This window comes from Solanum tuberosum, unplaced genomic scaffold (genome assembly GCF_000226075.1).
Source record: "Solanum tuberosum cultivar DM 1-3 516 R44 unplaced genomic scaffold, SolTub_3.0 scf00127, whole genome shotgun sequence".
Classification (NCBI taxonomy): Eukaryota; Viridiplantae; Streptophyta; class Magnoliopsida; order Solanales; family Solanaceae; genus Solanum; species Solanum tuberosum.
In genome coordinates this window covers 377,514-399,655 of record NW_006239058.1, presented here as the reverse complement: position 1 = coordinate 399,655, position 22,142 = coordinate 377,514, and the positions used below count along the sequence as shown (strand labels likewise).

Below are 22,142 nucleotides of genomic sequence, written 5' to 3'. Positions count from 1 at the left end.
AAGGTAATTTCCCCCCCCCCCCCCCCCCCCCAAAAAAAAAAGAAAAAGTAAAAGAGATTCTCCATGATTAATAGTTGTACTCACTTCTTCGACTGTCCCGTTTCAAAAGATTCATTGGAATAAGTACTTGTTTTTGATTGGAAGAATCTATCAATTGAAAGGTTGGATTCATGCTCCTTACTAGTTGGTATACCATAAGGCTTGATATCAAAGGGTTTGGATTTTTATTAGTTGTGTGATATTATTTTTGGTTGTAGTTGCAAGATAATGTGGTAAATTTATCACTTTGCTTTGCCAGCTTTGTGTTGTCGTTTTTAGATTTATAATGCAAGTGCTTGCGTCACAAGTTATAGTATACAGATGAATACATGATCATTCTCACATAGAATTGTTACCCAATATCTAGCAAGTACAAACTTTAGGCTACCAAATTTTATGAAAACTATGAGGGGTTAACTTAGGCTAATATAGTAGCAATTATACAAGCAGACAAATTAAGGATTAAAGTACACATTTAATTGAAGCTAGGTCATGTGCCTCTTGATATTTCAGTTTGGACTATGCCATCTAATCTTCCTATATATTTAACTAGTGTTGGCCATGGATTTAGTTGAAACTTGAATAAATGAGTTTTTGAAATTGTTTTGAGAAACAGTTTTTGGAACTTGAAGTTGTGTTTAGACATGCATTTTACTTGAAGTTTTATGAGTGGAAGTGAAATTTTTCCCAAAATCTGGTCTAGTTCAGTTTTTGGAACATGAAATGTTTTGAAGATAAATTTTCAAAAACTGACCAAATTTCATGAATAAACAAATGTTTTCAATTTTTTTTTGAAACGCTACTTCCAAAATCTATGGCCAAACATGAGCTATCATGCGATATTGTAGAAGTCACAATCATTCAAATTCTTATTGCCTGTTTGGATTAGCTTATTCTTAGATGCTTTTGACTTTTAAGCACTTTTTTAGTTTTGGTGGTGTTTGGAAAGGTTAAAAAGTTCTTTTAAGCACTCACTTTTAGGCCAAAAAAGTTTACAAATAAGCCAAAAGCCAAAAGCCAAAAATAGGGTATCCTCTACTTATGACTTTTAGCTTTTGACTGATAAATTACTTTTTATTAGCGCATCCAAATAGGCCCTTAGTGCTATGCCAAATGAACCTAATTTAACAAATCCTTTATGATATCCTATATTCTCATGGACCATGACTCATAACCAAGTAAGATGCTCTAGTAACTAACTCTAATTTGAATGCTTGTGGTTTGCAAGTACCCAATCTAAGAACAAGTCAAATCAATCATCTCAAGCAAATAACATTCAAAATAAACTGATCAACTCAATGCGTGAGTCCAAGTTCCTTTGAATTGCCAACCAATTTAATTGGTGGCCGAGCAATTACATTATTAGGATTCAAATTGGACACACAATCCAACTTCCAATACATTAATACTTAGAAAGAAGTAGTTCAGAATCCAAATTACAGACCAGCTTGGAAAAAGTGCATCAACAACAAAGGATATTTTTTCTTTCAAGGAACAAAGAAAATTATACAAAGGTTTTGAACTTGGAGAACTATAGTGAGAAGAAAAGGTTGAAGGAAAAAAAGATAAAGAGGAAGAAAATAGTGAAGGATAAGTCTCCTACTGATAGTTTTCCAAGCTCTTTTTTTTGATGAAGAGCTTTCCAAGCTCGTTTTTCCTTCAAAATATGCTTGTCCATCCCATTTTCCTTTTTTTTTTTGAAATAGATAACTTTGTATTCACACAAAAGAACTCATCAAAATCGATGAGGTGGGATGTACAAACCCCCAGGGGGTGCCATCATACTCAAAATCCAAAAAGACAAACTTTCAAAAATTTACAACTGGCTTATAAACTCCACAAGGCTATCTACTTCCCCAACTAAATTTTGCTTACACCAAAAATACAAAAGACTAAAACATCTCATCTTGATTTCCTGTGAACTGCTAACCTTTCCTTCATAACATCTCTCATTCCTTTCTTTCCATAGAGTCCACCATATGCAAGCAGGGATACTTTTCCACCAATCTTCCTTTGATCCTCTCTTTCCAATTCCTTGCCAGTGTCCCATTTTCCTTAAAAAAGACATCCTTTAAGTGGCCTAGTGGTTAGTGTAGTAGATTGAGAACCATGAGGTCTCATGTTCAAATTTCAGTGGATGCAAAAAAGACACTAGGTAATTTCTTTCATCTCTCCGTGCCTAGGTGGATAGAGTTATCCGGTACGTGTGCTAGTTGGATGTTACAAGCTATGTTGCTCGGACTCTTCAAAGGTGCCAACGGGTGCGTGTCGGATTCCCCAAAAGTAGTGTATTTTTGGAGAATCCGAGACGGGTGCGGCATCAAAAGTGAAGAGTCCGTGCAACTAAGGTTACAAGTGCCCAGTGAAACTAGTGCATGAAAGTTGGTTAGGACTCCAGAATTATTAAAAAAACAACATCTCTTAAGTGTTCTTAGATTTTAATTTAAAGATCCGTCGTAGTGGCAATTCTGAACTTCCACAACAACTGGGCACTAAGGTGTGAGGAGTTCGTTGCCTAGGGATGGCAAGGGAGTGAGAGTTTCATCGAAAGGATTCTCCACCTGCCACCTTGAGGTTGGGGGTTGGGTCACCAGAAAAGCAATCTTGGAAAAAATCACTGATGAGCTGGGCAGTGGATATGGGGATGAGTTCTACCATATCAAAAAATAGTTGTTACTCAGAGTCACCTGCCAGTGCTTAGGTACCCAAAACCAGAGCCTAGGTGTTGTAATCTTCAGAACCTCAGACACCCAAGTGTGTGGACAAGTGGTCAATGAAGTGGTTGAGCCACTTAAAACACTCAATTTGGTATATCCTATATATTTTATATTTATATTTCTATTTATTTATACTGTATTAAAAGCAAGAACTCCAACAATAACTAAGCAATGAATTATAGGGGATGGAGGAGAAGGTATATTTAAGAGGTGTAATTAAGAGATTTTAAGAGTGACATTTTTATTTTTATCACAATTGATTTTAAAAGGAGAAAAAACATAAATGTAATAAGTAATTTGAGGCCATAGAGAACTGCCACACCACCTTATCTATATCTAAGTTTTATATTATAAAAAATAGATATAAATGTTTTGGGATATTGATTTCACAACTTTCAGTCTGCACACTGTAGTAATCATAAGAAAACTTATATCCATTATTCATAGAAACTTATACTTTATTTTTTCATTTAAAATTGTTTACTTAAATTATTGGTTTATTAATATTGACATTATTTTAAAACACAGTGTACTACATTATTTGTTATTCACGTGCATCAAAACTAGTATATATATGTATATATGAAAAAAGTTAATAACCTGCTATAGCAGGTCAATGTTATCTGATATTGCAAAAAAGTGCATAAGTGATACACTGACAGCGCGTCAACCTTAAACTCACCTCCATTATGCCATTATGAATCCCACATAGTATTTTTTTTTTTGAAAAGGTAAGTTATATATTCAAAAGAGGAACAACTTAGCACTAAGGTGGTGCAGAGGCCGTATACATATTTGGAACCCCTCTATACAGAACAAAAAGAAGGTGTCCTACTGTGGAAGTCTTATCCTTGTAAAGATTCTATGTAATTTATCATGGTATTTTCATCCTTTACATTCCGCATATTACACCAAAAAGCCAAAAAATTCCCACCTATTCTTGTATGTGTAGCTGTAAGCAGTTAACCCTTTAGCATGTCCTGTATCCTTTGAGTGTGATGAAGTTTGATTGGAATTTAATATGTGCAGCAAAAACTTGCCAAAAAGGAAGGGGCTCGGATAGACCGTAATCGTGACATCGAACGCTTATGGGAATTTTATCAGCAATACAAAAGGCGGCACAAAGTGGACGATATTCAAAGAGAGGAGCAAAAATGGCGTGAATCTGGAGGAGTTAGTTCTAATATAGGAGAGTATGTTTCTGTTACTCCTGTATCTGAGTGTTACTTTGCGTACTTCGTATTCGTCTTTGGTGTATTTTGCAGTAAGGAGTGATTGGTTTGCTGATTCAGTTGCTCAAGATTGTTCTTGTCTGAGAGATGGAATTAATCTTCTTTTTAAAATTAAATCGGGTTGTAAGAATCTTGTCAAACTTTTCATGATAATGATGTGAATTTAAGGCTTGAAACGTCTGATAATGAAACATTTGATTGCAGCATTATGCATCATAGGAGGGATTTTCTATCATTCATCAGGAATCTGTTTTTAATCTTTGTAGTATGCACTACTAAATATCCATAGAGAAAATAGTAATATGTCATTAAATCTTGTCAGCTTAAATTGTCGTTTATAGCCTTGAAGATATTCTGTAGTTTCATGTGACATTCTGCAGCATTCAAACTCAGACACTTGTCATTGTTTGCCTTGGTGTCCTTTCAGTGGGTTGGTTAATGTTTAGGAATCATAGTAAAAGTGGCTTGGTCTGCTGAGGCATCTTTTCTGTCCATCTTCTATTTGCTGCAGTGCTTTGAGACAGATGTCTCTCATTAACTGACTGAAGCTTTCTTCCAGTTGGCTAGCATATTCACTTTCAGCATATAATCTATATCATGATCAAAATTGCGACAGCATTGAATTTTTATTGTTGAATAGTCATTTTATTATCCCAGAAGTTGGGGGTGGAACTTAGATTTTCTGTTGATCCTTGCTTGCTGTTTTTGTAAACAAAAAAGCTTCACCCATTATTTTCTTTTATTCTCTCTAGGTTGGGACTTAGATTTTCTGAAATGAGAAAGGTATTCGCTACCTTGAGGGCTGTGGTTGAAGTGATGGAGTATCTGAGCAAAGATGCAGCTCCTGATGGTGTGGGAAGGCTTATAATGGAGGAGGTAATATTTCCTTTCATTTCTTTGTATTTCTGTCTGTGTATAGTCTGGGACTAGTTTCCTACTTATGACTTCTTTCATGGTTTGGTCAGTTGAGAAGGATCAAGAAATCTGATGCTACTTTATCGGGGGAACTTGCACCATACAATATTGTTCCTTTAGAGGCACCATCGTTGACCAATGCTATTGGTTTCTTCCCAGAGGTAAGAATGTTGATTTTACCTTTTATTGTATGACCACTCTGCAGTAAGATTTCCCATTCTGCTTTTATCACTAGTATCACATAAACAACTTCATCTTCTTACTCCTTGTGTTGCAATTTGTTTGATTCTTTACCTTAGACAACAATATCTTCCATCTTTGCCAAAATGCAAAATATTTTTACCTTGATGTGCGATCTACTCACCAATTAACCACTTTTACTCACTACTATAATTTGAAGCATATATCTAGGTAGCTCCTATATCCAATTGGAACTTTCTTAGTTTCTATGCTAGTCATACCAGAAAAGGGTTGTGTTACGTAGGTACTTGTGTGCAAATATATTCAGGCAGACTAGGTATTTATTTGTTTATGCCTATTTGATCGTCAAATTTATCAATCTCCTAACCATTCCCCTTTTATCAGTTCATCTTTAGCTCTAAGTTCTATTCTGAATTGTGGCCTTATTTTTTATTTGGTTGTATGACCTGATTTTATTCCCGTCTCTCTTCATTGAGGGTTCCTTACAACAGGTTTGTGAATACCAGTGCTTTCTTCCATTGCTTAAAACCTATTTAATGTTAGAAGAATGCGGGCTTGAGTGTCTGACACTACTGAAGTTGATAAGGACAAACTGCATGTTATTCTTGTCACCTGTATAATTGGCCTTCTGCTTAATTTAAATTAGTTTCTGAACTTGAGTATTGAGTGTTAGGTTTCCTTTTATTTTGGGACTACACTTCTTTGCTGCAGTTGGAGGTTCATCTATTCTTCAATATGTCTATATGCTTGGCTGCATTTGAAGAATAATCTGTTCTTCAATATTTCTACAGATCCGTTATATACATTCATGTATTGTGTCAGAGAGAAATAATTGTACTGGGAAACATATGCAGGTTCAGGGTGCCATATCAGCAGTTAAGTACACTGAGCAGTTCCCTCGGCTACCCGCTGGCTTTGATATTCCTGGACAGCGGCATATGGATATGTTTGATCTTTTAGAATATGTTTTTGGCTTTCAGGTTGGTGTTTAATATCATTTTGAGATGCCTTATTTCTAATTTTTCTATGTAAGACACTCAAAATGAATTTGTGAGCTTCACTTTACCAAATTTAGTATTTGCTATTTGATTAGTGATCTTCTCTTATTGGCTATTAAAAAAATGTCTCATATATCCTGCCTTCCGAAATACATTGTAGGGCATGTATAAATATGAGGCATTACTTTTGTTCTCTAACAAAACCAAATACTGTCATATTGCATAATTCCTTGTTGTAACTTTGCAAAATTTCCTTCATCAGATAATATTGTTAAGTAGTCAAATTTCAAGATATTTGTACTAGTGGAATGCTTTAGCAGAGCTTTGACCGTCACGAGAACTTCTTTAGCTGTAAAAAGTGTTCTTATGGGAAAAGTTGGTGATTTCTATTCCACGGAGGCCTCGTGGTTTTGAGTTGGGTTGTTGCTCCTTTGGCACAACATTCTTGCTAAACCAGTCTCACTGGAACTGCATAGGATTGTATTTTGTATACCTCTTTATGCAAGTTGCAGATGGAAGTGACCAACTATAGGATAGCCAAAGCCAATTATGTAAATTTGACCTTTAGCTCTAGTGGTTTCATGTCCTATAACTTCAGTTCTAACCTGCTACTATGTTGAATTGTGTCACTATTCTTGCTGATCTGGATTTTTCTTATGTACAGAAAGACAATGTAAGGAACCAGCGCGAGAATGTCATCCTCATTGTTGCAAATGCCCAGTCACGACTTGAGATACCTGTTGAGGCAGATCCAGTGAGTTTTTAATAGTGCTTGAATTTTCAATTTTTTCTTTTGATTAATACAAGTCTTCAGTTTATTGAAGGGGTAAAAGCTCCGTGTACAATTTTATATACAAAATAAGAGTTATATGGAAATGTTTAGGAGATTTGCTCGCTAGTGGGGTGGTGAATTTGGTAACACTGTTAAAATTAGAATACTTAGGGGTCGTTTGGTAGAATGTATTAGCAAAAATAATTCATGCATTAACTCTGTGTATTAGTTATACATTGTTTGGTACATTTTTTCATGCTATGTATAACTAATGCATTAGTTATACACTCTATTGTGTTTTAAGGTGTGTATTAGTATTACTAATACCATGAATTTCTAGGTATTAGTAATGCATGCATTAGCATGGTTAAAAACCCTATTGCCTCTCAAAATCTTTTTTACTTCTTTTCCACCATAATTGTGAAGGGTATCATTGTAAATAAATATTCTCATGCAATGCATGCCATTTTTAATACACCAAACTAAACAATGCATAAGAAATTATCTATGTATAATTAATGCAAGCATTACTAATACACTCTATTTAGCATTATTCTTATACACTACCAACATTATTCTTTATTTCTCGACTAGATATCCCATAGTTGACTGATAATCAAGAAGGCGAAGTCAGTCATTTTCAATATATTACTTTCAATTTTTTCCCCTCTTTCATCATGTCTTGCTTATTAATATTGATAATTCCTTGGATATCTATTATATTTTCAACCACCTAACCACAATTATAAAGCTGTCTTAGCTTGCTTTTGGACATGGTGATTTAAAATCATGACTTCATATAGTGATTTGGGATCATGTTCCGATATCTTGTTTATGAATTATGGTTTGCTCATTTGGTAAGATCGTGTAAGAATTGGGTATATTTGATAGTTTTCACAACTTGTAAGTTTTTCATGTTTATGTAAAAAAGTACAACTTAAGAAATCCAAATTGCATGTCCAAACAATACCTCAACTTCATATCAATTTGACTTCATATCATGATTTCAAATTATGGTTTCATATCATATGACCAAACGGGCCCTTAAACTCTTTTTCTATTTATGTTTGAATAAGCATATGGGACATTGTTCTTATGATGACTGAGATGTCACATGGTAGAATCATCATATGAACTTCGAGTGGATGCATTTGAGCATATTCCCGTTTCAAATGTATCTAGAAGAATTGCTGTGTCACAGCCTTAAGATGAGTAACCATCGTCATTAACTCCCTACTAGTTTCTCTTTTCAGCTGTATATGCGTCAACCTTCTAGATTACGTTGACATCTTTCCTTCCTTAAATATGTCAATAATTGTTGTGAGCGTGTTGGTTGAAAGAGTTTTGGTGAAGTTCTGATAAAGGTCTACTTACGAGTCAAAGTTCATTCTGATGGTGGGCTGCACTATCTTCTATACAAGCCATTTTTTCCCTTGAAGACTTAATAGGAACCTTAAGCTGATACTCTCTAATGGTCAATGTAGTTGAAAGTGGCATTACAGTTTATATACCAAATTGTACATGTCCCTTCATTTACAGGGATAAGGTTAACACTCCAAATTATGTGCTTTTTCTCTGACAGAAAATAGATGAGAAGGTTATCACAGAGGTGTTTCTGAAGGTCTTGGATAATTACATCAAGTGGTGTAGATACTTACGCATTCGGCTTGTGTGGAATAAGTTAGTTCTGCTACTTTGTTATATACAGTGCTTATGTAATTCACAATCTATTCTCATTTCAATCATGTCAACAGATTAGAGGCCATTAACAGGGACAGAAAGCTTTTTCTTGTTTCACTCTACTTCTGCATATGGGGTGAAGCTGCAAATGTCCGTTTCCTTCCTGAATGCATCTGCTATATATTCCACCATGTAAGTCAGTCTCTATTTTCTATTTCTTTTGCTATTTGATTAGGGTTTCAACTGGAGCTATTTGTTGTCTGATATGCTGTTTTGTGGGAGATAGTTGCCCCGCTTGGGAATTCGTGGCTGGTGATTTGCTAAATAGATTATTGACATACTTAGTCCCAGCATAAATTCGTGAAATCAAAGATAATAGATATATTTTCCAAAATAAACTACTCAAGCATTACATTGTACACAGGTTGACTCAAATACCATAATACATATTAAGATGTAAATTTCTGATATTCTATTACTATGTGTAGTAGCTGAAAGGTGCGGTTTCAAAACCATGTAAATCATGGTTAGTTGATGAACTATTTGAGTTAGACAAACCTATGATTTGTAACTTAGACTGTTTCAATGAACCTGAAGCATGAGAGGCTTATGGTCTCTTCAAAATAATACTGTAATGTGAATGCTGCCAGTCATTGTAAGACATAGGATCTGGTATGACACTTGATAGCTGGAGTGACTATACTATCTATCCTGTTTGGAACTTAAATGTTATGTAGTATTCATGGTTAAGGTCCTAAACTTTTTTCCAGCGTTCCTTGGTTGAGGTAGGATCTAATTTCTTTTGACATTCATGACAGTCAAAAAGATGGTGCTGAGATCTGTCCTTTATTTTCCCACTTCTATTCTGCACTGCCCTTGAGACACTTGTTGGATGTCCATTACAACTGTGTCGTGCTGTCTCAATTCTTTCACGTTGTAGTAAAGTGTCTAAATCACCACCTACTATATGTTCAGAAATCCGTAAGGCAGTTGACTTGGGGTTTCTCTTCCTTTCTGTGTTCGTTTTCTTGTGTTCTTGTTGATAATATTTGGCTAATGGTTTTTCTCCCCAGTCTTCTAAACCCTCTTTCTTGGTTCTCTCTCTCCTTTCCTTCGGAAAATAGATGTGTTCTCATTTTCTCCAATACTTAGCATCTTGTGTTTATTTGGAAGTCAATGGATATCCTCTTATCTTGAAGTGTATTCCTTTAACACCTCTTGGTTCTGTTTCTACTTTTCATAAGTGAGACTGCTTCTCTTAGTTGGTTGGCCTGCCTCTCTTCGCGCTGGGATAGTAGTTCTTCTGAATGCCGAAGGTCTTTTATCACATTTTTGAACCAAAATCTGTGCCTCTCAGTGTTCTATTTGATTGTATTCATCACTTCATCAAAATATTCTAAGAAAAGTAATTCCTTGGATTTTTTGATAACAAAGTGGCAAATACATTAAGATATTGCTCATATATATTGCAAGCCCATTCAACTTGTTTGCACTTATTGATTGTGCAAGACACGTCTTCATTTTCTATGTGCCATTTACATGATTACATGCTTCACATAGCCAAAGTGTTTATATGCTCCTTCCACTTAATAGTACTTGCCCTCATACTTCAGTTACCTACTTTTCATAAGTTCATAGCATTTGTACTCTCACTTAGTGAACTGGCTTGACCGACTGTGAAATCTGTCACGAGTCCAGTTTTCTTGTGTCCTAATGGACAGTCTTGGCGAACACGAGTGGAAATATGTTGTTGAGTGCATGATAATTGGTGCTTAGTTGTCGTAGGATAGTTTATGCCGACTCTAAAGTATTATCGACCTTTCTGCTTTTGTCATTGTGGTGTCAGTTTGAAATATTTAAGATCAATGTTAGGATGAGATCATTATAAGGATGTTATAGTGTTCTTTTTCTTTTCGCGAAGCAGCGTCCAGCACCAGTTATCTCTCCGTCTACATAACACGTGGACTCCAAATCGGGGCCACAAGAAATATTTGAATATTTATCTTGATGGTTCACATGTTTTTATTTTTTGTTGAGAAAACCTGTTATTTTGAATTATGCAGATGGCTAGAGAATTAGATGCAACTTTGGATCATGGAGAAGCCAGTCCAGCCCCAAGTTGTGTGGGCGAGGATCAGTCTGTGTCTTTTTTGGAACAAATTATTCGTCCTATATATGATACAATAGTATCGGTGAGACCATTTATCACATTTTATCCCGTTACTCCATTAACTTTAATTCACTTCTGTACTTATAACTACTGTTTGAGTTATGAATAATACTTGATAAGAACTGTGGTTGTGCGCCATGAAGATGAGATGATCTTGGCTTGCTTGCACAATCAAAGTTGGAGCGCTATAAACTGAAGGAATTTGGTGAAGTTTTTTTTTTTTTGAATTTGGTGAAGTTTGAATAGCTTAGCTATCCCATGAAAGGTAGTATGTGTGATTAACCTATTAGTTCCCCAGCCTGTGGTAGGAAAATGCTTGTGCGTTCAATTGTGAACACTTGCCATATTATGTTTCCATTTCCCTCATTAAAAAAGATAAAAAAAGTATTCTGCAATATCATCAAGGATCTCAATGCAAATGAATAATGTTTGCCTTTTAATTTTTGACTTTTGTGTGGTACCCTTCGTTCTGTGCTCCTATGGTGCAACCGTGGCAAATAATAACAAAATATATGCATTTTAGACCGAACATCAATTCCCCACACTTAAGACTCTTGCTCATCATATCCAATATCAACTATACTAAGGATTATCTGATGCTGTGTTACTGTATTGTAACCTCAGTGGTTTATCTTTTTGCGTTGTCAAACCTTTTGGTTTGTGGATAGTGGCAATTGTAGCCACATTCCTGTAATGGCTGTAGATCTTGTTCAGAAGGGTGTGGTGAATCCTTGTTAGGCAGTGCGTGATGGTTTACTAGCAGACCAGTAGTTTTTGTGTATGTGCAGCTTATTGAATTTGCATCTTCTCAAAATATTTGAAGTGTCATTTGATATCTTTTTGGCAAATTGGTAGAGGAATGTGTTAGTTTGTTCTGCAGTGGTGTTTCTCTTCATAAAATGTTTAGAATGCTATCTTGGTATCTTGTAATATTTCGGTAAGTTTTATGCTTGTTCTGGGAGTTGTGTACTTTTCTTTAACCTATTTACCAATGTTTATTCTTTCTGGCATGTTTTTTTTTTAAATCTGCAGGAAGCTGCAAGAAACAATAATGGAAAAGCTGCACACTCGAAGTGGCGGAATTATGATGATTTTAATGAATATTTCTGGTACATTCCTTCTTAATGTGCTATTTGAATTTAGCCTGTACATTCCTTAATGTGCAAAATGAGTTTATCCCCATGGAATTGGATCTCATTCTTTGTTACTGATGCTTATCCAGGTCACCTGCTTGCTTTGAGTTGAGTTGGCCTTTTAAGAAGGAATCCTCATTCTTGCGGAAGCCTGCTAAGAAAGGCAAAAGGGTTGGTTTTACTGTGTACTAAATTTGTCTTGACTTATGAGTTGGTTAATTAGATGCTACATATACAATATCCAGAGTAGAATTTTTTTTTTCACATGTCCTTCCGATGAAGTGTTACATAGTCTTCTGGTTTGTGTCTCTATGGGTATTTTCTAGTTTTTCATTTTTTGTCTTGAATTGGTTACTATTTGTATCACTAATGACTAGAATGTGAAGCGTGACAACATTACCGTGTAATCAGTTAATAAAGACACGATGGGCCGTCTCACATGATGGAGTGTCTATTTGGGTGTAGTTGATTTTAATGACAAACTGAAACATTCTATTTGATTCTCTAGATTTGTTACATATATAATAATTTCAATTTAGTTTTCTGCGCATGGTGAGGAAAGTTGTTTCTTAAATCTTCCTACCTATTTCTTGATTGTGGATTGTGTTAAGACTGCTTTTGGCTCATCACTGAATTTGATGAAGTTTAAGATGAGTCCTAAAAGGGCTTTCTGGGGGCATGAATATTTGGGTTTGAGGAATCTGGATTTAATTTGTCACATTTTCCGAGAGATTAACTAATGTTTCTCATGCCGTTCCTGTGCTTGGTTTTTACTGTGCCGTTGAATCAATTTGACCTGCGTTATGTTTGTTTTAGTTTTTTCCACATTATATATCCCCATTTCCTCAATATTAACTGTACTATGCTGTTCTCATTTTTCTTAGTTTTAATTTTGTCCTCTTTTGTTCTTCCTCTGAACCGGCAGACTGGAAAAAGCACATTTGTTGAGCATCGGACTTTCCTTCACTTGTACCGAAGTTTTCATCGTTTGTGGATATTTTTGGTTGTCATGTTCCAGGTTATCTTCGTTCTTCTCATGCTGCTTATCCACCAAGTTTTTTGTTTTGTTTTGGCTTATCCACTAAGTTCGATCTACAACATAAAAGGGTTTTTATTGTCTTTTTCCTCTACTGTTCAGGCATTAACAATCATAGCCTTCAGCCATGAGAAAATCAATCTGGACACTTTCAAGAAACTGCTTAGTGTTGGCCCTACATTTGCTGTTATGAATTTCATAGAGAGTGAGTTGGCAGCTGGCTATTGCTCTTATTTATTTTTGTCTTTTCTTTTCTTCTGCTTTCTTTCTTGTTTACTGTGTCATCTCGCTGCTTCTTTAGGTTTCTTGGATGTGCTTCTCATGTTTGGGGCTTACAGTACTGCAAGAGGCATGGCTATATCAAGGATTGTTATCAGGTTTTTTTGGACCGGTGTGAGCTCAGCATTTGTAATATATGTCTATCTGTAAGTCTTTTTCTTCTAGGAGTTATTTTTCTTCTTGTATTTTCTCATCAAAGATTGCTATCTGATGTTATCACAATACAGGAAACTTCTACAAGAAAGGAATACAAACAAAGACCCCTTTTATTTCCGCCTTTATATCCTGGTTCTGGGTGTTTATGCTGGCATACGGATAGTTTTTGCGCTCCTGACAAAGCTACCTGCCTGTCACAAACTATCAGAAATGTCTGATCAATCTTTTTTCCAATTTTTTAAGTGGATCTATCAGGTATTCTTCTATATATTATCAGACTTTTTTCCCACTAAGCTCCTCTCATTTTGTTTGACATATTGATTATATTTCCAGGAGAGATACTTTGTTGGCCGTGGTCTTGTTGAGAAAACAACTGACTATTTACGGTTTGTTCTTTGTTCTTTTAACATTTCAGCTTTTTGATTGGGGAACGGTTGTCTTGATTCTCGTTTAATACTAGTGCAATATTTTGTTAAATGGATGATTTCATCAATGGTTTCAGTTAGTTCAGTCGCCATTGGTACACAACATGAGACCACAAGTATAATAACACACTGAAGATGTGAATTTGTTGCGCTGACTATGGTTATTGTTGTAGTTATGATTCCCAATCCTTTATGTAATCTGTGTCTCAGGTTCAATTAACTACTTAATAACAATCTTAAGTTACTTGGGACTCGTGTGTGGATGTACGAGACGGGTGCAAATTTGTGTTATCAAAAGGCAAAAGTGCAAAAAAGTTCTAAAGTCTATTGGGACTTTAAGCACAAAGCACAAATAAAGTGTGAACTTTAATGAAAAAAACATGAATGTAGAAAAAATACAAGTGTATATGTTTAGTTCAAGACTTAGTCCAAAGAATACAAGCTCGAATAACAAATATAGACAACAACAATAACATATCAGTGTAATCCCACAAGTGCGGTCTAGGGAGAGGGTATAGTGTACGCAAACCTTACCCATACTTTGAACGAATAACAAATGCATGGACAATGAAATTGAAAAAAATTATGATTTAAGTGAAATTTCAATTGTTAGAATAGCCTCTTTAGGAAACGCTCATTGGGAAGGAAAAATATGAAAATATGATAGACTTGATGATGACAATAATGTGCACATTAAGCGAGTCGAAGTGCTCAACATGTTTTGAGCCTCGCTTCAGGGCTTAAACGCGCCTTGAAAACACTGGTGCAGATCAATAGGTAGTATCCGTTTTAATTTTTAAGATTTGAGTGGTGCTGATCTAGATATGGATATGGGATTAGGGATTTGATTAAAAATATTTCAAATATCTTAAAGAGTTGGGAAAAAATATGCTTAAATAATGGTGGACTAATTTGAATGAAAAAAATGCATAATTTTTTAGAGCATGTTTGAATATTTAATTATTATTATTATTTTTTGATCATTAAACGTATATTCATTCATAAACATAGTCAAAGGCCTGGCCGTATACAAGGAATATACTAAAAGGTAAGGAATCTACAACAAAATATGATTCTCTACATACTTTATCCAAACTTCTATACTATTGGGAATTCTGTGCGTGCACCAAAAGAAAATAAGGGATCGAAGGCTAATTCTCAATAGAGGAAAGCACTACTCTATCCCCTCTAAGTTCTCCTATTTCTCACTCGCTAGACAACCCACATTGTTGTTAATGAAACCAAGTTCCATGCTTTACGTCTTCCTCTCCTTCCACTCTTTCAACTGAACATAAATTCTTTCATAGTTTGCATAGCCCAAGAAGTACCAACCATTCGAACATATCCCACCATAACCTCGTGAAAAGACCACAATGAAGAAAAAGATGATCTACATCCTTTCCCGCATCCTTGCACTTGTAACACCAGCTGACGCAAACAACCTTCTGCTTTCTAAAATTTCCCGCCATCAAGATCACTCCTCTAAGAGTTAGCCAAGTGAAAAATCACACCGTTCTCGGCACCTTGGATATCCAAACTGCGTTACAGAGAACATTTCGTAATTCCCCATCCCCTACTACAAAGTATCGGGAATATCAATTGCTATTACTTGCTTATGGGGTAGGTCTTACAATCTTTGCAACTTGGTCATCTCCCAGTCGTGGATGTCCCTCCTAAATCACGAGTCCCAAAATCTCCACCTTGTGACCCCCTAATTTGTTTTATCGCCCATGTCCCTTTGGCAAGATATTCTAAGTAAGCTTGGGAAGTCCCTTTTCTTTAGGAAAATATCCTCACACTACTTATGTCCCCAAAAGTCAACCCTTCTTCCATCTCCTACCTTGATTGAAATGCTTACTTTGAAATCATCCATTCCTTCATGATTTTTCTCCACAAACCACACCCAAAATGCATAGTCACATCTATAGTTCTCCAATCACCTTCCATTGCCCCATATTTTTTTGAAATATCACTCTCTCTGGAAAGCATTAACCTCCACCCCGAATGTCCACAACCATTTACCAAGCAAGGCCTTATTAAGCATTAACCTCAACCTTGAATCTCCACCGCCATTTACCAAGCAAGACCTTGTTAAACACCTTTAAATCTTTAATACCAAGTCCTCCCCATTAGTTTGGAGATGTGACAGTCTACATACGAACAAAGTGGTACTTCTTGCCCCATCCATCGCGTCCCAAAATTAAAGTATAGTTGCATCTCCTTTTTTTTTGGGGTGAAATATAGCTTTTATCAAATGAATTAGAGGTCACAATAGACTCCTTGAGTTTGCACATTAAGTGGTGATGTTGATCGTAAAGCACCTTGTAGTTGCTGACTTTTTAATACAATTATCTTTTAACGATAAAAAAACATATGCCTAAATTATGTTTTCACCCTAGTTTTTGTTTTGATTTCAGAAATCATTGTATCTGTCTCAAATTTCTCTATTAATTTTGGTCAAAGTACCCAAAATCGATTGTCCATATCCGGTATGAATGAAACGCCCACGCACACACCTAGGTCGTGTAGACACATGTGCGACACCAAAAGTGAAGAGTCTGAACAACTTTCAACGACTAACATTTTATTTTATTTTATTTTGGTTATTTTTTATATTACATTATACTTCTCCTATCCCAATATCCCAGTGTCCTAGTCTTTTTGTTGTTTTTAAACTATTTCACAATGCTTTACTTGTGCCGAGAGTCTATTAGGAACAATCTCTTTACCTCCACGAGTTAGGGGTAAGGTTTGCGTACACTCTACAATCCCTAGACCCCAGCCATGGGATTACATTGGGTATGTTGTTGTGGTATAGTCCTTTTGTTCTCTTTTTCGGGTTTGAAGTTTGTTCTAGTACTGTCGTTTGTAACTGATAATTTTTTCTTGTGAGGAATAAATTAGAGACGTGTTGTATGCTTTTTTTGTTTTGTTGATGTTAAAAAGCAAAAAGTTCTACATTGGTGGTTAATGAGATGGATAGACTCCTTATAAGGCTTGGACAATTCTCCTCCCTTTGAGCTAGCTTTTGGGGTGTGAGTTAGGCTCAATACCTAATTTCACATGGTATCAGAGCAGACAAATGAAAAAGAATCAGGCCCACACGTGAGGGGCGTGTTGAGAATATAATCAAATAATAAAAGTGTACTCTCTCTAACAGCTTAAGCTTTTAGATGAGATGGTCACACACTTCAACAGTTGATAGATGTAACATTTTGTATATCAATCATCAGTTTAAAACTGGTATCCAAAAATTTACAACATATCCTACATCCACAAGTTTGTGTCTATCAAAAACAAAAGATTGTGAAAAGAAAGAAGAAAGAAACTGCCCCTAGATTCTCCTTCATCTTTATAAGGATCCTAGAATGTCTACAGTAGTCACAGCATCATCCACGTGTTATATGGTTTCTCATTATTGAATAATCTTGATTTTTAGCCATTGCTAGTTGCTTATGTATGATCATGTATTGGAGCAAGTAGAACTGTTTTTATTACTTTTGTAACCCTTCATCTTTTTGATGCCTTCATTGGATCAATTTACTTCATAAAAAAAAGATTGCCTGTCCATTTGATTTTTATTGTAAATTATTTGCATTGTTTCTCATTCATTCCTGGAGTGCTAAGTATGGCTTGTTCTCATATGTTTGAGGTCTTCATGTATTTTAAATGCTGCAGATATTCGCTCTATTGGCTGGTGATATTTGCTTGCAAGTTCACCTTTGCTTACTTTCTTCAGGCAAGTGATGATGGTTTTTAACTTTTAAATTATCACTCTTTTTTATCTTTTATATTTGAAGTTCTTACGGTGCAATTTAGTTTCACTGTGTTTAGATGATTTGTTGGCTATGATAACAATTGCAGATCAAACCGCTAGTTGGACCTTCTCAGCTCATATATGGGATGCCTTCCCTGCAGTACTCCTGGCATGATTTTATATCAAAGAGTAAGTCAACTTTTTTGTGTGTCCGTGTGATCCAATATTAACTCCATTTAGGATTGCTTCAGTTCTGGTGACATTACTTTAAAGGTATGTTCTGGTTTTACAGTTAATTAATAACATTTGAACCAATGATTACACTGTCTTCCAGCTTAGTAAGGGAATGAATAACTGGTGTGGAAGTAAACTTGAGATTTTCCAGCTTCTCTAAAATGTTCATTTTCTTGGGATGTATTCGTCCTCCTCTGTCCTGATCTGTAAATTAATCTTTGAATGCTTTTACTTTGCAGGTTAGATATAGCTTAAGTTTTGTGCATTAATCTGGATATTGAATGAGGAAACCCAACTTTTTTAGTCTGCCCGTCTAACCTCCTTATTTTTTGGGTCAAATCTTTACATACTTGTTGGCCTTTATTGATAGTTGTTGAATATCTAGTGTTCTTTATCCAAGAGAAAATGCCAACATTTTTTTTGTCAAGATGGGAAATAGGTCTCTGATGTATGTTTGTGTTTCTTTTGGCAGACAACAATAACATTTTGACAATTGTTAGCTTGTGGGCTCCTGTTGTAGCTGTAAGTGTTCATTATTGATTTTAATAACATACTTTCTCTGTTTTGGATATTGCTTTCTGAAACGTTTTTAAGCTTATTTTAACAATATAGCAACACTATGCTCAGCTAACAATAACATACCAATATATTCCTCCAAGTGAGGTTTGGGGAGGGTGGGTTGTACACGGACCTTACCCCTACTTTTGTGGGGTAGAGAGATTGTTTCCAAAAGACCCTTGGCTCAAGAAAATTGTTTTTCCAGAAAATGGTTTGATATAAATGCAAGAGTAAAATGCTATACAAATTTTTTGGGCTCAAGTGTTTGCTTTGCCAAAGAAGATTATACAAGCAATTGAATCTATATGCAAGAGGTTTCTGTGGTCAGGAATTGCTGATGCATAAAAAAAAGCACTAATTGCTTGGGAGAAGTTATGCAGGCCCAAATCCAATGGAGGATTGAACTTCCTAGATATCTATACCTGGAGCAAACTGCTCTTGGGAAGTTACTCTGAACTTATGCAAGAAAAAAGACAGATTGTGGGTGCTATGGGTGCATAGTTATTATGGAAAACAGAACTATGTGTGGTGTGTGCAGGTTAAGCAGGCATCTTGGATGGTCCAGAGGATTCTGAAGGTTCACAAATATCTCCAGGAAGCTGGCTATAGTGAACAGGATATGATTACCATGGATAAATACTCTATCAAAGAGGCCTATCAGCAGATGAGGGGCAGTATGGAGAGAGTGGAATGGAGGAAGTTGGTATGGGCAAACCTTGGAGCTCCTAAATGGCTGTTTATACTGTATATTGCACTGAATAGGAGGCTACTAACCAAAGACAGGTTGGCACAATGGGGCTTAACAGATGAAGTAACATGTCCACTCTGTCAGGTATCTGATGAAGATATTGATCATTTATTCTTCAAATGCTCTTATGCTGAAAAGGTATGGAATAAACTATTGGGGTGGCAAGGTATACAGAGACAAAGTATGAACTGGCAGGAAGAAGTTCGATGGGCATTGAGGAACATGAAAGGGAAAAACTAGTTTAAAAAAAAAAACATGAAAGGGAAAAACAGTAAGATGCAGGTATACAGAATGACACTTGCAGGAGCATTATACTGGTTGTGGAGAGAAAGAAATGGTAGAATATTTCAAAAGAAGCAAAGGACACCGGAAAGTATTGTTCGACAAGTCATACAAGAGGTTCATGGAAGTGGATCCCGGCAACCTAGATTAGCTAGTAGACTGCAAGAACTTAATGTATATCCCTGAATTATAAGAGTATTAGTTAGATAGGGATGGTTTATGTTTAGTGCTTCAGCAAGACTTGGGACTGCATGTACAAGTTGGCTTGCTTAGTAGTTTGATACCCTTATAGTTGTTGCCATTTTGGATATCACCCTTATTCTTGTAGAACGGGATCACTACGCTCCACTGCCATTTTCAGGCATTCTTGTCGTCCTGAAAATGATATTAAACATCCTGTTTAGCCACTCCAAACCTACTTTGCCTGCACTCTTCTAGAATTTCACAGGAAATCTCTTTTGGTCTAGTTGCTCTTCCCCCTCTCATCTTGCGGATTGCCCCTTAACCTCCTCTAACTATGCCATGCTTAGTTATTTTCTCTTTTTGCACTTTGTATTTCGTTAAGTTTATGTAATTCTGTGGTATGAGGAAGATCCTCTGCAGAATCTTACTCCTCTCCTTAGTATATAAAAACTCAAATCTATTGTTAAAGAAGTTGACTCTTACCTGCTCTCAACTCCAATCAAGAAAATGCTATATTCAATAAGCAAGCTCCATAAGAGTCATACTAAGTATATGCAGTCATTGCTATTATAAAGTGTAAAAAAAGTAGTGGAACTGGAAGCTCCATAAGAGTCATACTAAGTTTATGCAGTCATTGCTATGATAAAGTGCAAAAAAAGTAGTGAAACTGGAGTAAACAGACATCAGATTTTCGAATATTAAGCTATACATGCACCGATTATTACAGCTAGGAACACACTCGTTCAAATTAAAGTTTTGTACTTCACAAATGCTGCTAGAAGTTGCTAGTAATGCTGATCCATTCCCGTTTGAGATAGCTGGTAATATTTCCCTTACAGATTTTGGTAGGGCCTTTTAGGTTATGGCTGTAATCCTCATTTACTAAAATTCTTGTTGGATTTGTATTCCTTTTGTCTATATTAGTTTGGTGTTGGTTCATCTCCTAAATACCCTTCATTTCCAGATTTATCTCATGGATATTCACATATGGTACACTTTATTATCTGCAATTGTTGGCGGTGTAATGGGAGCGCGGGCTCGCTTAGGGGAGGTATAATATCAAATTTCAATTCTCTTAATTTTCCTGGAAAACAATGATGTTTCTTGTGCATCTTCTTGCCAATTTAGTTGCATGCTGTTAATCTTTTATAGGCAACTTTATCCTGAAGTAATTTTTTCTTTTAAAATATTGAATTTCTCAGATACGCTCAATTGAGATGGTGCATAAACGTTTTGAGAGCTTTCCTGAAGCCTTTGTGAAGAACCTTGTGTCACCTCAGACAAAAAGGTGATGGCCTCGGGATAGTCAATTGTTCATCACCTATTATGTTGCTTATAGTATATTTAAGTTTTACATTTGCTCAGAATTCTTTTTCTTTTACATGGTGGTTGGTCAGCCCTGTTATGTTCGTACCAATTAATGTAAACCGTGTACTCTTGAAATCCTCTTCTGATACTACATTCATTTAACATGTCTACTTTTTATGCTTTTACAGGATGCCTATTGACAGACAGTTATCAGAGGTGAGTCTCATCTTGATTCGGTCCTCTTCGGAATTGAAATTATCATGGCCAGGGAACTATTTTTTGTTCATTCCTAAGCTATTCAATATTTCATTTTAAAATGTGATTAAATGTAGATTGATACACTTTGGGTTCAGTTTTGTTGCTAGAAGTATCCTTTATGGAAGAAATCCTCACGATAAAATCCTTTGAATCTCATTTTTACTACTTTTAGCCGTGTGAATATTGTTTATATCTATTTTAACACTACTCACTATTTTCTCTCTCTCTTTGAGGTGTACCACATTGTTTTTTATACCAAATGTTGACCTTCCATGGCTGAATAATTATTCTTGTGATTCTTTGAATATCCCTCACATGCCAATTAATACATGTTAAAGAAAGCTGACTTCCCTTTCTGTCTCGGAATGTACAGTTAGCCTTTTCGCAACATCCTCCTTCAGGCATCTGTTTAGCCGAGTAATCAATATCTCGTCATTTCTTAGGCAGTCTTCGCGATTTCTATAGACGGATGGATCTTCCGATATTAATAAATAACCTTCAACGTTTCTATCCAAAAAATGACCTTAAATATTTGTTAGAAGCAAGATGAAACGTGGCCATACCACTTTAAAACACATAGGGTTTCAACAACCAAGTCTCCTCTTTGTTACTTCGGGAGCATCTTTGAACTTGGCCCCCTTTTGTTATTATAGCTTCACTAGACAAGAAAATTGCATCCTAAGGGTGATCAAAATTATCTTTTTGTGAGCTAGTTTCTTCAATTTGGCAGAATTCTCAAGATAACAACAAAGCATATGCAGCTCTCTTTTCACCATTTTGGAATGAGATTATTAAAAGTTTGCGTGAAGAGGATTACGTCAGTAACAGGTAATTTTCTGACACTTGTGACCCAATTAGCAGTCGCCCCTTCCTCTATTCAACTCTTTTGTTTTTCATTCACAAATGTTTTCTTTATGGTTCCAATGTCCTGATTTTCCCTAGGGAGATGGATTTGCTTTCAATGCCTAGCAACATGGGAAGTCTACGACTTGTACAATGGCCTCTGTTTCTTCTCTGCAGTAAGGTGCTCACAGCAAAAAATTTCCTATAATTTTTATGTC

General features: G+C 35.8%; 1 protein-coding gene across 1 annotated transcript in view; it reads left to right on the top strand.

Annotated features, from left to right (window-relative positions):
* LOC102578447 (callose synthase 10) overlaps window positions 1-22,142 on the top strand; it is a 56,874-nt gene that overhangs the window by 10,015 nt on the left and 24,717 nt on the right. The window contains exons 3-25 of the mRNA XM_006351393.2: window positions 3,786-3,949; window positions 4,741-4,864; window positions 4,954-5,064; window positions 5,959-6,084; window positions 6,767-6,856; window positions 8,457-8,554; window positions 8,629-8,746; window positions 10,618-10,746; window positions 11,757-11,833; window positions 11,947-12,028; window positions 12,783-12,875; window positions 12,996-13,098; window positions 13,195-13,318; window positions 13,400-13,583; window positions 13,662-13,714; window positions 17,432-17,492; window positions 17,618-17,699; window positions 18,217-18,266; window positions 20,480-20,566; window positions 20,718-20,803; window positions 21,012-21,039; window positions 21,812-21,909; window positions 22,024-22,105. Coding sequence (XP_006351455.1) covers window positions 3,786-3,949; window positions 4,741-4,864; window positions 4,954-5,064; window positions 5,959-6,084; window positions 6,767-6,856; window positions 8,457-8,554; window positions 8,629-8,746; window positions 10,618-10,746; window positions 11,757-11,833; window positions 11,947-12,028; window positions 12,783-12,875; window positions 12,996-13,098; window positions 13,195-13,318; window positions 13,400-13,583; window positions 13,662-13,714; window positions 17,432-17,492; window positions 17,618-17,699; window positions 18,217-18,266; window positions 20,480-20,566; window positions 20,718-20,803; window positions 21,012-21,039; window positions 21,812-21,909; window positions 22,024-22,105 — 2,250 coding nt within the window. The remainder of the gene's footprint in view (window positions 1-3,785; window positions 3,950-4,740; window positions 4,865-4,953; window positions 5,065-5,958; window positions 6,085-6,766; window positions 6,857-8,456; window positions 8,555-8,628; window positions 8,747-10,617; window positions 10,747-11,756; window positions 11,834-11,946; window positions 12,029-12,782; window positions 12,876-12,995; window positions 13,099-13,194; window positions 13,319-13,399; window positions 13,584-13,661; window positions 13,715-17,431; window positions 17,493-17,617; window positions 17,700-18,216; window positions 18,267-20,479; window positions 20,567-20,717; window positions 20,804-21,011; window positions 21,040-21,811; window positions 21,910-22,023; window positions 22,106-22,142) is intronic.